At 39.1% G+C, this 14424-nt stretch overlaps 2 protein-coding genes across 2 annotated transcripts in view; one reads left to right on the top strand and one right to left on the bottom strand.

The window, feature by feature from the left end:
* The window catches only part of cacna1sb (calcium channel, voltage-dependent, L type, alpha 1S subunit, b), a 29131-nt gene extending 14707 nt beyond the window's left edge, over window positions 1–14424 (top strand). The window contains exons 15-45 of the mRNA XM_084388834.1: window positions 2918–3011; window positions 3191–3260; window positions 3574–3706; window positions 3849–3978; window positions 4066–4125; window positions 4209–4315; window positions 5262–5349; window positions 5542–5649; window positions 5738–5790; window positions 5885–6031; window positions 6162–6363; window positions 6541–6699; window positions 7481–7591; window positions 7680–7763; window positions 8275–8322; window positions 8665–8691; window positions 8803–8928; window positions 9293–9358; window positions 9463–9554; window positions 9737–9896; window positions 10043–10170; window positions 10291–10387; window positions 10887–10989; window positions 11063–11164; window positions 11246–11373; window positions 12079–12201; window positions 12293–12516; window positions 12598–12683; window positions 13385–13470; window positions 13559–13645; window positions 13729–14424. Coding sequence (XP_084244960.1) covers window positions 2918–3011; window positions 3191–3260; window positions 3574–3706; window positions 3849–3978; window positions 4066–4125; window positions 4209–4315; window positions 5262–5349; window positions 5542–5649; window positions 5738–5790; window positions 5885–6031; window positions 6162–6363; window positions 6541–6699; window positions 7481–7591; window positions 7680–7763; window positions 8275–8322; window positions 8665–8691; window positions 8803–8928; window positions 9293–9358; window positions 9463–9554; window positions 9737–9896; window positions 10043–10170; window positions 10291–10387; window positions 10887–10989; window positions 11063–11164; window positions 11246–11373; window positions 12079–12201; window positions 12293–12516; window positions 12598–12683; window positions 13385–13470; window positions 13559–13645; window positions 13729–13941 — 3442 coding nt within the window. The 3' untranslated portion in view covers window positions 13942–14424. The remainder of the gene's footprint in view (window positions 1–2917; window positions 3012–3190; window positions 3261–3573; window positions 3707–3848; window positions 3979–4065; window positions 4126–4208; window positions 4316–5261; window positions 5350–5541; window positions 5650–5737; window positions 5791–5884; window positions 6032–6161; window positions 6364–6540; window positions 6700–7480; window positions 7592–7679; window positions 7764–8274; window positions 8323–8664; window positions 8692–8802; window positions 8929–9292; window positions 9359–9462; window positions 9555–9736; window positions 9897–10042; window positions 10171–10290; window positions 10388–10886; window positions 10990–11062; window positions 11165–11245; window positions 11374–12078; window positions 12202–12292; window positions 12517–12597; window positions 12684–13384; window positions 13471–13558; window positions 13646–13728) is intronic.
* The window catches only part of taf10 (TAF10 RNA polymerase II, TATA box binding protein (TBP)-associated factor), a gene marked incomplete at its 3' end in the record, with an annotated part of 3005 nt that continues 2568 nt past the window's right edge, over window positions 13988–14424 (bottom strand). The window contains exon 5 of the mRNA XM_084390282.1: window positions 13988–14014. Within this exon, the coding sequence (XP_084246408.1) occupies window positions 13988–14014 (27 nt within the window). The remainder of the gene's footprint in view (window positions 14015–14424) is intronic.

Here is a 14424-nt window from a genome sequence, read left to right as displayed (position 1 = left end):
TTGTTCAACAGCGACCGTACATTGGCAAGGAAAATGCTGGGTAAAGAGAGCCGGTGTGGTGTTAGCTTTAGCTTAGCTCTTAGTCCTCCGCGCTTCCCCCGCCTTTGTTTACGATCTCGCCGGCGCCTGCGAGCACTTCCGCCCGGCCGGGCAGAGTGCATAGCCTCGGGTGATCTGGCGATCTCAGGAAGGAGTCGAAGGTTGTCCATAAAACTGTCGGAAATTCGCAAACCAATATCCAAAAGCTCACCTTGGGTGTACGATGTTAAGGCACAACTGTTCTGGACGAACAGACCCGAAATGAGCAAGAAAAATACTGCTAAATTACAGAATCTGGAGAGACCGCGAGCCTCGCGATGTACTCGCGCCGCCATCTTGGATCTTTATGAAATGTGAAATCCTTGATGGCAAGGGAAATACATGACAAACAGGAAACATGACTATTAGAAATTCAAAATAACAGACATGAAACATGAACATGAATCAAAACCCCATTTTCCACTAAAATCGGACAGGAGGAGCTCTAGGACTGACTCACGGGGTAACCTCGGATTCACTGCCCCATCAGTCCGCACCCCAAAAACTCATTTGTTCGGAAGCTCTAGGAATGGAATCCATCCAGTCCGCACCCCACAGAACCTCGAGTTTAATCACGTCAAACTCACTACTCCACCACAGACCCAGACCATCAGCATGGTTGCATCTCTCTTACCCAATTCTCAGTGCCATTTTGAGTTCAGTTTAGAATAAAAAGGAGGATGCAAAATAAAATACAGTGTAATCAGTCGGACGTACAGTGGCACAGTACTCATTTAGTAAATGCACAGCTAAAGAGATGTGTTTTGAGTCTGGATTTGAATGTGACTGTAGGGGCACATCTGATCTCTTCTGGAAGCTGGTTCAAGCTGCGGCTGGCATAGTAGCTAAAAGTGGACTCACCATGCTTAGAGTGAACCCTTGGTATTTCTAGCTGATGTGATCCTAATGATGTGTGTGATCTGTTAGGTTTATATTCAGTGCGCATATCTCCAATATATTGAGGTCCTAGGCCATTGAATGATTTACATACCAGTAATAATACTTCCTAAATGTAACTGGGAGCCAGTGTAAAGACCTGGTGGACTGGTGTGATGTGTTCATATTTTCTGGTTCTGCTCAGAATCCTGGAAGCAGCGTTCTGTATGAGCTGCAACTGTCTTATGGTCTTTTTGGGAAGGCCAGTGAGGAGTCCATTACAATAATCCGCCCTGCTGGTGATGAAAGCATGAACAAGTTTTTCTAAGTCTTGTCTGGAAACAAAGCATCTAATTCTTGCAACATTTTTTAGATGATATATGCTGATTTAGTTATTGTTTTGACATGACTACTGAAACTAAGGTCTGACTCCAGAATCACACCGAGATTCCTGACTTGATTTTTAGTTGTTTGACCCCTAGCGTCAAGGTATGCGTTCACCTTGAGAACTTCATCTTTGTTTCCAAACGCAATGACTTCAGTTTTGTCTTTGTTTAACTGAAGTAGTTTGCCACATCCAAGTGTTGACTTCATCAATGCATTGGCACAGGGAGTCAATGGTGCTGTAGTCGTTAGGCGATAGGGCTATGTAGATCTGTGTGTCGTCTGCATAGCTGTGGTAAGCAATTTGGTTCTTTTTCATTATTTGGCTCAGTGGGAGCATGTACAGGTTGAATAAGAGTGGCGCAAGAATTGAGCCTTGAGAGACTCCGCATGTCATGGATGTCCATTCAGACTTATGGTCTCCTATACTCACATAATAACCTCTCCCTCTTAAGTATGACTTGAACCATTTTAGGACTATCCCAGAAAGCCCGACCCAGTTTTCCAGCCTGTCAAGAAGTATGTTATGATCGACAGTGTCAAATGCAGCTCTGAGGTCGAGTAATACCAGAATTAATGTTTTGCCTGTATCACTATTGAACCGAATATCGTTCATTATCTTTATGAGCACTGTCTCTGTACTATGATGCGGTCGGAAACCAGATTGAAAATTGTCAAAGTATCCATTTGAGATTATGAAGTTGTTCAGCTGATTGAAGACAACTTTTTCAATGATCATAGTAACTTTCTGAGGATGTGTTCTGATCTGTCGTACCTCATGAGGATATGCTCTGATCTGTCGTACCTCACAAGGATATGCTGATCGCCTTTCTGATATTTTTGACTTTCTCAGAGAAGGAAGCAAACTCATTGCATTTGCTGTCTGAGAGTATTTAATATAATGAACTTTTGTGAATTGCAGTATCCTGTGAGTGTAACTCGACCTCTGCGTTAACATGTGATGTGAACGTACGTCGAATTGTATGTTGGGACGGAGGCGCCAGAACTGCAAATCGTCACCTTGCTAAAATAATTGCCTATGTCATTTTTTGACCAAAAATGATTTTTTTGCATAAGTCATCTCCTCATGATGCTGGCCACCTCTGGTAAAATCGCCCACATCCTCAGTTGAACAGATCATGCAATTCTACCCCTGTAGTATAATGGCCTATGTAAAGAGTGTGACTTTTTAGAGGCCGTTTTATTTTGCCTAAGTCAAAAGACAATGAGACTTAGGCAATTTTACAAGCTTTTCAAGATGGCAGTTGCATCAAGAAGAACGGAAATCTACTCAACCTCTGAAGTTAGGTTCAGTATTCTGTGTTTTCTGAGAAGCCTGAAAAAATGACTTGGGCAATTATTTTAGGAAGGTGACGAAATGATAGAATACACTGTAGCAAGATACTACGATATTTCTTCAAAAGCAGATCGTGGAGACAAAAATCGTGATATCGCACACTCCTATGTGACACTGACGACACTGACAGTAATGCATGCACAAAATAAATGACATTTTGAAGTGTATTCAAATCGAAAACAGTTATTTTAAATTGTAATAATATTTCACAATATCACTAAGAATATTGCCAGAGAAGAGTGAGGAGGAGAAGGCCCTGGTGGCTAAGAGACTGATGGAGGCCAGGAAAGCTGAGGGAATGTCCACCACAGCCAAGGTATGTTTGACACTTCTCAGAGCATTGCTTATTTTACATAAACCTTCTGCAATGCTTTACTAGTCGGTCTTCTAGCTAATACTGTCAAGATGATCCAAAATGCAACAGCACATTGGATCTTCAGTCAGCCACATCAAATTCAAATGCCTAAACCAGTTTCATCATGTGTTTGCCTCCAGCTCAAAATAGATGAGTTTGAATCAAATGTTAATGAAGTGAAGGACCCCTTTCCTCCTGCAGACTTTCCAGGTAAGGTTTAAATAACATCGGAGGGCTCTGCACTTCATAAAATGCTGACACCGCACACACTACATCTCTAAACATGTAAGATAGCTGATCTATTATAAGTAAAATGTATTATTAGTTCCAGCCTCCAAGCTCATTTATGGAGCACATTTCAAACCACACTGCTGGCTATTTTCATGTGGTTCTTGAGCTGTGCAAAACTAAATGATATGTACAGCATCAATGCTAATCAAAATCTTAGTGATACACACATAGACCTGTGAATGTATGTGATGTTTTTGAGTTGACTGAGCTGTAATCCGTCACCCCTGCTCAGGTGATGATGAGGAAGTTGAACCAGAGATCCCTATCAGCCCCAGACCCAGACCCATGGCCGACTTGCAGCTCAAGGAGACAGTGGTGCCCATGCCCGAGGCCAGCTCCTTTTTCATCTTTGGCCCACAGAACAAGTTAGACTTTATGCCCTGTTTTTTAATACAATGTAGAAAGTAAATTTAGGACTATACTTGAACTGTGCCTAACAAATGGCCTCAAAATGAAGTGTTAGTGATTTGCTGTCAGTGGTTATTAACTGATGCTCTCTGTTGAAAGGTTCCGGAAGCTTTGCCACAGGATCATCAACCACACCACCTTCACCAACATCATCCTCCTCTTCATCCTCCTCAGCAGTATCTCCCTGGCTGCTGAAGACCCCATCGACCCCCGTTCTTTCCGAAACAAGGTACCAACATTTTGATTACTGTATTGCTTTGACTGAACTTTTAGTTATCCGTTCATAAAAATCTGCGTTCATTCATTCATCTCACAGGTCTTGGCTTATGCAGACATTGTCTTCACGACTGTCTTCACCATTGAGATTGTGCTGAAGGTAACATGCTTGTCAACTTTATTGAACTTTCAGATTTGTGGTTTGCCTGACATGTAATTCAGAATTGACCTGTGTATTTTTAGATGACGGTTTATGGAGCGTTCCTGCATACTGGCTCTTTCTGCCGAAACTCCTTCAACATTCTAGATCTCATTGTTGTGGGTGTTTCCCTCTTGTCCATGGGCATGGAGTAAGTTCAATAATATTTTATGCTGTTTAAGCATCACCCCCACTCTCTTTTAGAAAAAGCAGCTATCACTGCTTTGACAAAGACAAATTGTTTTGATTCAAACAAGGAACATTATTAATATTGGATATAAACTACAAAGACAGCCCTTCAAATAAAGCATAAAAAATCTGTGAACCATTCACACACATGCATTTTTTCTCTGATTAACATATTCTGCACTTCTATTTAGTGGCTGTTTTATTATTTAGCAACACTCCTAATGAATCTACAGTGTGAGATGTACGGTACATACAGTGTAATCCAATTTGTGAATGAATGACTTTTATGACCTGATTCTATTTGGTGAATCAAAAACTTACAGCACAACCAGTGTAGTGCGATTCCTGAATGAATGATTCTTATGAGCCAGTTCTTTTTAATGATTTAGAAACACACAGCATGCAGTGTCATCCAATTTCTGAACAAAAAAGACATGGCATTATCAACATAGTCCAAATGTTTCTGGAATGAATGACTCATATGAGCTAGTAGCTTTTAATTCACCAGAAACACTTAGTGCGACCAAAGTAGTCCAAATAATTCTGGAATAAATGACTCTTAGTAATCGTTTTTTTAGTGAATCAAAAACACTTAGCATGACCAATGTACTCAAAACCCAGACAAATTACTTTTTTATTAGCTGATTCTTTGTAGCAAAATCCAGCGTGACCAGTGTAGTCGAACTGATTCCTGAATGAATGACTCATATGAGTCATTTCTTTTTAGTGAATCAAACACATAAAGCAACTTACTTCACATGTTAACGTGTAAAGATAGACATTATGAATTTTGTTGGTAGTATTTTAATAAACAAATTAATGAAATATGTTAATGTTTTTGCTGGTTTAATTTTTTTTTATTAATATTCAGTCAAAACCAATAATTGGATTGCATTACTGGATTGCAGGTCTAGTACCATCTCAGTGGTGAAGATTCTCAGGGTGTTGAGGGTACTAAGACCTCTAAGGGCCATCAACAGAGCCAAAGGGTTAAAGGTGTGTATGTGCTAAAAAGCTGCTTTGATTTGTGATGTGGCATTTGTCTGTGAATTTATATATGGATAACTGGCATCAAAACAATTTTGAGGACATTTTAAATGTGGATATTAAATGGTTGCATTAGTACTTAAGCAATCTTAAAAGCATTATCATGTTAGGCACTAAATATACTTAAATTCCCCTCTCCAGCACGTGGTCCAGTGTATGTTTGTGGCTATAAAGACCATTGGTAATATCGTCTTAGTCACCATGCTCTTGGACTTCATGTTCGCCTGCATAGGAGTGCAGCTCTTCAAGGTGAGACAACCTCCATATTGTGCTATAAAACACTGGGTTTTGAAATGAAAGAAAGCTATTGAATGCTGAATGTTTTATCTTTATTCAGGGGAAATTGTTCTATTGTACGGACCCCTTACAAAAGACAGCAGAGGAGTGTCAGTGAGTATTTTTAGCCACATTTCTTTGCTTTTTCCTCCTCATGTTGCTGCTGATAAGTATCTAAAACATGCCTCTTGCTTTTGGTTGGTCTCAGGGGAACATTTTTAAAGCATGTGCAAAATTCTCTTCATGACACGGAGGTCCATCACCGCCAGTGGGTCAACAGCGACTTCAACTTTGACAATGTGCTGAACGGCATGCTGGCTCTCTTTACCATTTCCACATTTGAGGGCTGGCCAGAGTGAGTGTGCGAAAAATCTCATCCTATTAAGATCTTCATATGACTATAATTTGAGTTACACTTATAATATTGTTTCATCTGTCAATAACATGTTACACACACAAAACCTTCCTTCACTCATTTTCAACAGGATCCTCTATAGGGCCATAGACTCTAATGCAGTGGACACAGGCCCTTTGTACAATAATCGTGTGGGAATCTCCATATTCTTTATCATCTACATCATCATCATTGCTTTCTTCATGATGAACATCTTTGTGGGCTTCATCATCATCACTTTTCAAAAACAAGGAGAGCAGGAATACAAGAACTGCGAGCTGGACAAGAACCAGGTAACTAGCATGAGACGGTTACTCTCTGATGTTATTATTCACTTGGGATTTGATCCATAAAATTTGACTCAAAGACTTTTCCTTTAACTCCACTTTTATTGTATTTACACTATTAGGTTTATGATTGTTTTGGGGATTTTCACAATCATTTTTTCTTGCTGTCTCACCTCTCACCAGCGTCAATGTGTGCAGTACGCACTGAAAGCGCGACCCCTCAAATGCTACATCCCGAAGAACAGGCATCAGTACCGTGTGTGGTACTTTGTGACCTCCTGCTACTTTGAGTATCTCATGTTCTTTCTCATCATGCTCAACACACTGTGTCTTGGAATGCAGGTAAGCAGTTAAAAAGCAGTTACATGTATTGTTATGTACACTACTGTACAAATGTTTGGGGTCAGTGTTAGATTTTTTTAAAGATACTTAAAGGGTAAGTTCTGTCATTCTGTTATTAATTCATGACGTTCCACACTCACAAGTCCTTCGTTCATCTCGTACACAAATTAAGATATTTTTGATGAAATCCGAGAGCTTTCAGTCTCTCCATTGGGAGCAACACAATTTACACATTCAAGGTCCAGAACAATAGGAAAGACATTATTAAAGTAATCCATGTGACTCCAGTGGTTTAACCTCAATCTTATGAAGCGACGCAGGTGCAACATAATTTACCTCTATATACAGTACCTCTAGCGAGTTCACAGAACAACTACCAGTCTTGAGTCAATACAACATGCATACGTCATGGTGCTCCCCATACTGAATTGCAGGTAAATTTTTTCGTAATAATGTTTTTTTTGCAAACGTAGCACTTGCGTCGCTTTATAAGATTGAGGTTAAACCACTGGAGTCACATGGATATTATGTAATTGTATTGCTCTATGTAATATTAACTATCTTTGAGTTCAAATTGTATTGGCTTTAAATTAAAAACCATTATAAAACTATTAAAAACCCTTATCGTTTACCATTATCTACAACCATGATTTTAAAGTAAAGCTTTATTGTTCCATTCAGTCAGTATGTTGGTCAGAACAATGTTCTGTCTATATAATATTTCATAATACAAAAATGTCGGCTTTGTTCATCTCTTGTTTCTCTTCTCTCTGTGGCATAGCACTGCAACCAGTCCGATCATATAACCAAACTCTCTGACACTCTTAACCTCATCTTCACTGTCCTGTTCACTGGCGAGATGGTTGTCAAACTCATTGCATTCAAAGCAAAGGTACTCCTGCTTCCTCAATATGAAACTCTGAATAAGAAGATGTGCTATATTTTAATACGTTGTTGGTGTTTTGTGCGTCTTCATACAGGGTTACTTTGGAGACCCTTGGAATGTGTTTGATTTCGTCATCGTGGTCGGTAGTGTCGTGGACGTGGTCCTCAGTGAGGTTGATGTGAGTATGGCAAATATTCGAGGCTACGCAATTATGTAAAAATATTGTCGCAGTGATTTCAATGTCTCTACAAAAAGTTAAGCATTTCAAATGGCGACCAACAATGGCTTGTATTTTAAACCCGTATTTAGCGATACATGAAGCACAGACCACAGCAAGCAGTCAATATCAGCATTAGTGCACAGGAGGTACCGATTTCATCAGCTCCAGCTCGATTTTCTTTTCATCCAACCAACTTCACTCATCAGTGATGGGCTCATTTTCATGATTCATTTCACTTGTGTTAATGAACCACCCTCTTCCCATCTTTCACAGCTGCTTAATACACACTGCTGCACATCCCCGAGAGTGATTTGATGCACTTTTTATTGCCTATATAAATAACCAACTTGTTTTGGAAGTGTGATCCATAATTGTGATGTAATGTTGATGTTCGTCTCTGATTCCCAAGAAGCATTGCCGTTTCTCTCATGCACTACATTCACACCTTTCATCTCTCTGTTTCCCTCAGGCTGCGCTGGAGACCAGCGGAGGAATCTGGTGTCTACATGGTTGTGCTGTAAATATCATTCTGCACTGCATTGGACTGCTGTGAAAACACACACCACTCAAATGATCTCATTCTACAAGATGAACAAAAAGAACTGAATGTGTTAGATAGCCATTAATAATCTTGAGCTCAATCAACAGATTCTTACTAATGGATTAAAAGCTTTCTAAAAAGGTTTTTTTTTTTTTTTCCATTTGCTTGCCTGAATAGTCTGATTTAAAGGGGTATGATTTAGGTAAAGTGTGTGTCTTGACTGCATTTTATTTAAAAGCTTAAATATACACAAAAGATCTACTATGCATGATACCACACTATGTATTTTTTTTATTATATTATATTATTATTTTTCAGGAAGTGAATCCAATGCAGGCAATTGCTGTAAGTACATTTTCCTGGTTTGTTTTCTTTTTAAACACTTTTTCAAATGTCTAAAACTTTTAGCATTTGATTTGTTTGTTAGGTGGAGCAAAATTTTTATCTCTATTACAGGATGCAGAGAATGTCCGAGTTTCCATCACATTCTTCCGGCTGTTCCGTGTGCTGCGTCTCATTAAACTGCTCAATCGCTCAGAGGGGATCAGGAACCTTCTCTGGACGTTTATTAAGTCCTTCCAGGTGAGACAAGAGAATTACAAATCAACAACTTGATCACAAAAGAAAACGAAAATGTTTGGGGACCAAACTGTCAGAGTGATGTTGTTGTTTTTTAAAGAAATTAATATATTCAGGTGCATTAAATTGTTCAAAAGTTATAATAAAGACATGTATAAAGTTACAAAAGATTTCTATTTCAAATATATGCTGTTCTTTCGAACTTTCTAATCATCAAAGAATCCCGATTATGTGTTTTGCTGTGTTTGTGATCAAATAAATGGAGCCATGAGAGACTAAGAGACTTCTTTCGAAAACGAAAAGTAAACCTTGCTTTAGCTTTAAGCGGATGTTTCTTACATTAAATGATGTTGTGTTCCTCCTTCAGGCACTGCCTCATGTGGCTCTTCTCATTGTCATGCTCTTCTTCATCTACGCTGTCATAGGGATGCAGGTGAGCTTCCCTTATCCCTTAAATGTCCTGTTTTTGCTCTCCTTCTTGTTATAATCTTTTCTCCAATTTTCATTCTTCCTCTTTCTTTCTCCTCCTCTCTATAGATGTTTGGTAAAATAGCCCTGGTCGATGGTACAGAGATTAACCGCAACAATAACTTCCAAACTTTCCCTCAGGCTGTTTTGGTATTGTTTCGGTAAGTCAACCATGCACTTAGGGAAATTCTTTTTTTGCTTGTTTGGCTTGCAAAGTCATTCTTTGCAAACCATTTTATGCAATCTCAGCTTGAGAGCTCATATAGTGCAACTCTGAAAAGATAAAATAGCATTTTTGTTGTTGTTGAATAATCAGCTAACTTGTCAATGTGTGGGTTCACAGTGTTGCCACTGGAGAGCAGTGGCCTCGCGTCATGCTAGCCTCTATGTACGGGAAGCTCTGCGACCCCAAATCGGACTACGGCCCTGGAGAGGAGTATACCTGCGGCTCCAGCATTTCTGTCTGCTACTTCATCAGCTTTTACATGCTGTGTGCATTTTTGGTAAGCAAATAATGGAGCTCTTTTTTTTCTCAAGAAAGTTCAAATACAATAGGATTTTATTGATGTTTAGCAGAGATACGTTTTTACATGGAAAACAACTCTAAATACAGTATCCAACATTGTTGAAATCATTCTCTTCTTGGTAGGTTATCAATTTGTTTGTGGCTGTCATTATGAACAATTTTGACTACCTCACTCACGACTGGTCAATCCTCGGTCCGCATCACTTGGATGAGTTCAAGAAGATCTGGGCGGAGTATGATCCTGAAGCAACGTGGGTTAAATCACTTGAGGCTCCAATGCTAATGACATCTTATCATGTAGCTTTGTGCTTCTTGGATGTTGTTAACATTTTATGAATTTTATGAATACATTGTCTACTGTCCTTATAAAGGGGACGAATCAAACATCTGGATGTAGTCACTCTCCTGCGGAGGATCCAACCACCATTAGGTTTTGGTAAATTTTGTCCTCACCGCTCAGCATGTAAGGTAAGAGAATTGGTATTACTTTTTTGGTTTTGTTTAGAGTACACTACCATTCAAAAGTTTGGGGTTGGTCAGATTTTTGAATGTTTTTAATGTTTTCTTATGCTCAAGACAACATTTAATATGAAATATTATTACAATTTTAAATAACTGTTTTCTATTTGAATATATTTTAAAATTGTATTTATTCCTGTGATGGCAAAGCTGAATTTTTAGCAGCCATTACTCCAGTCTTCAGGTTCACATGATCCTACAGAAATAATTCTAGAATGCTGATTTGAAGAAACATTTATCATTACAGATAAAAATTTAATAAATTGTAACAATGTAGAGTTTTTCATTTAGATCAATTTAATGCATTTTTGCTTAATACTAGTACTAATTTTAGTTTTAAATTTAGTTTTTAGTTTTAATTTCAATTAAGTCTTACTGACTCCAGTCTTTTGATTTGAAGTGTATTTCTACACACATTTTTAAAATGTATTTTGAACTTCCACCTCAGCGCCTGATTTCCATGAACATGCCGCTGAACAGTGACGGCACAGTGACCTTCAACGCCACACTCTTCGCACTGGTCAGAACAGCTCTGAAAATCAAAACTGAAGGTGTGGAATTAAAATCAAATTTAGTTAGCAGTTAATTTCTCAGCATAGTATTTAACTGACATGTTTCTGTTAGGAAACTTTGAGCAGGCCAATGAGGAGCTGAGAGCCATCATTAAATCGATCTGGAAACGGACCAGTATGAAGTTGTTGGACCAGGTCATTCCACCCATTGGAGGTGAAGTCATTGAACTCATTCATGTCAAGTTTTTTCAACAATGATCCATGTCTTACTAAAATGAAATTCTATTGGCTGCAGAGGATGAAGTCACCGTTGGAAAGTTCTATGCCACCTTCCTGATTCAGGAACATTTCCGCAAGTTTATGAAGCGGCAGGAGGAATACTACGGTTACAGGCCCACCAAGAAGAACACTGATGAGATTAAGGTGCACTTTATGATACACACTTGCAGTAAATATCAAACCAAGTGGCATTATTTTAAAGAAAATACTTAAAGGGATACTTCACCGATTAGCATTAAGCTTTGTATCAGTAGAAACCCGGTAGTATTTTCGAATGACTGTGCTTCCCTCCCTCATGTACCCCTTAGACGAGAGATTTCTGTATTGAGTGTCTGGAGAAAAACCTCAGATGACGCAAAAATCATTATTTTGCGCCATCGGAGGCTTTTTTGGCCAGAGGCTAGAGACTACAGCCAGTAGTAGGAGCTAGTTCCGTATGTTTTCAACCCGGCCATAGGGGGTGGGATCTCACGATAAAACGGCGTCTTTTCAGTTTTGAGTCTACTAGTAGCCTAGTTGTATCATTTCTTCCGATACTGCCATCTGTAACCGGTAGACGTGGCTTGGGAGTGGCCTCGTAGGCAGCGAAGCAAGTGCATTCTGGGAGTTGTTGTCTTTCATCCACATGAGCCAAAAATACATTTTCTGGCTTTTCTCAGTCTAGAAGGCACCAACTTCTAAAATAATTTCACATTTCAACTACATAAATGACCCAATGTAAATACACATTCCTCTTTCCAGCGGTGAAATATCCCTTTAACTAAAAGAAGTTTGCTAGGTTGCAAATGATAAAACTATACTATTTGCTTCGCTCTCCTACCCTGTCCATGTGCTGCTCTGGTTTTGCAGGCAGGTCTGCGCAGCATCGAGGAGGAGGCAGCACCCGAACTACACAGGGCCATCTCAGGTGACCTGATCGCTGAGGATGAGATGGACCGTGCCTTGGAGGGAGGAGAGGACGGCATCTATAGGGTCTGCAGTAAAGCATCTTCTTAAGGAAATAGATAAATGTAGACATAAACATCCATCTGGACTTACAGCCTCTGTGTCTCTATCTATGCAGCGGACTGGTGGTCTGTTTGGGATCAACGTGGACCCCTTCTCCTCTGAGCCCAGCAGCCCGCTCTCCACACAGATGACCAGCCAGAGGCCCCTGCAGTTTGCTGAGACTCGACTTGAGGATGTAGAGTCCCCTCCAGACTCCGTCTTCCTCCCGAACACTGAGTTCTTCCCTGATAACATGCCAACGAAAACCAACACCAATAACAATGCCAAATTCATTGAAGAGTGAGTGGATAACTTTAATGAAAAAGTGCACTTAATATGTATCTGTAATGGTCATTATGCTCATCTGATGTTTTTTTTTAGGATGTCATCCAGGTTTACTTTTGAGAGCGAGTCACTGTCAACTACTGCAACCAGAAACTATTCATACGAGGACATGAGTGAAAACAGTAGGTGATCAAAAGAAAAATAGAAACAATTATAAAATGAATACATTTATTTTCCATTGTGATATTATTGTCAAGACAATCCACTATATTTTATACCCTAATGATTCTCATTACTGACTGTAATGATACAGTCATTTGTTTTACAGTAGTACATTAAAAGTACTGTTTTATTTTTTTTATTAAATGTTATTATTTAATTTTAATTAAATGCAGTATAACAAATGCCTCCTTATACAGTACCGTTTAAAGGTTTGGGGACAAAACGATTACATACGAAAAAATAACTTTATTTTCATTTAATAATCCTGAATAAAAAGAGTACTGTACCAAAAATAATAAGCAGGACAACTGTTTTCAACATTAATAATAATAAGAAATGTTTCTTGAGCAGCAAATCAGTATATTAGAATGATTTCTGAAGGATCATGTGACTCTGAAGACTGGAGTAATGATGCTTTGCCATCACAAGAATAAATATATCAAAATATTGCTGTTTAAATGCAGTCTTGGCATAAGATACTTATGCATAAGATACTTCCTTCAAAACATTTTGACCCTAAACTTTATTAAAAATATATTAATCTTATCAAGCCTATATCATAATCATCATATCATGAAGAAATTGCATTGATAATCATTATATTGACAGTAATCTACACATTCTATTGTATAAATGACATTATTTCCTGTGCAACCAATAGGAGACTCCTGTTTGTATATGGGCGGAGCCTCAAGTGTTGATGACAGACAGCTTTCAGATTCCACTGTGAGGACTGATATCACACAGGTCTGGACAAATGTTGCATATCCTTAGCTGAACACAGTACGGTGACTTTTTGATATTTCTGACAACTGTCTGTGTGTGTGACTCTCAGTTCCCATATAATCCCTCATATGGAGCATCAAAGAACCAGAGAGCAGCAACAGAAGCTTCACCAGCCACCAACAAACTCATTCAGCAGGTAAACTACATCTCATGTACGGTACATTCATTACAGATCTTCTCAGGGAAGACAATTAAGCTGTATTTTCCATTAATCCGCAGGCACTGAGAGATGGTGGTCTGGACTCCTTGGCTGAGGATCCACAGTTTGTATCTGTGACTAGGAAGGAGCTGGCAGAAGCCATTAATATTGGTGCGGAGGATATGGAGGGCATGGCTCAGGGTATTGTAAACGGGCAGAGCGGCAAGGTAACAAAACGTAAACGGCGTCCCATCCCAGTTCCACCCGGTACCCAAGCCAGTCAAACCCAATGAAGACACCAGTGCAGTGTAGATCGATACTGAGAGACATTCAACAAATTCATGAGACATCATCAGCCTGAATCCTCTGCCATTGTACAAAATCACTTGCTTCACAGTTTCTAAACAGGTAGTGCTGTTTGTTTTGAAAAGGTACTTTTACAAAGATCCGTGGTCTGTCATACAAAGTCTGGTGATTTTTATTTCGACTGGCTACTCCGATTCAGGACTTGTTTGTTTTTTGGTGACTGAATTTACCAAACATCCTCAATAAAAGTGTTCACACTTTTGTTCTGTGAACATTTACTGTTGAGTGACTTGCATAATACAGACAAATGCCTGAAAACTTTGTTATCCGTGGACACAGAGACACGAAGACAAGTCTTTTCTTTTGTTTGTCTCGTGCCTGTGGTTTAAACTGCACATATTTGTAACACTAAAATGGTTGACTGCTCACTGTTAAGTTACGTTCATAGGACACGCATTATTTAAGAAATT

The sequence above is a fragment of the Rutilus rutilus genome (genome assembly GCF_951802725.1).
Source record: "Rutilus rutilus genome assembly, chromosome: 19".
NCBI lineage: Eukaryota > Metazoa > Chordata > Actinopteri > Cypriniformes > Leuciscidae > Rutilus > Rutilus rutilus.
The sequence above is the reverse complement of the archived record's forward strand: the minus strand, read 5'-3'. Positions and strand labels throughout refer to the sequence as shown.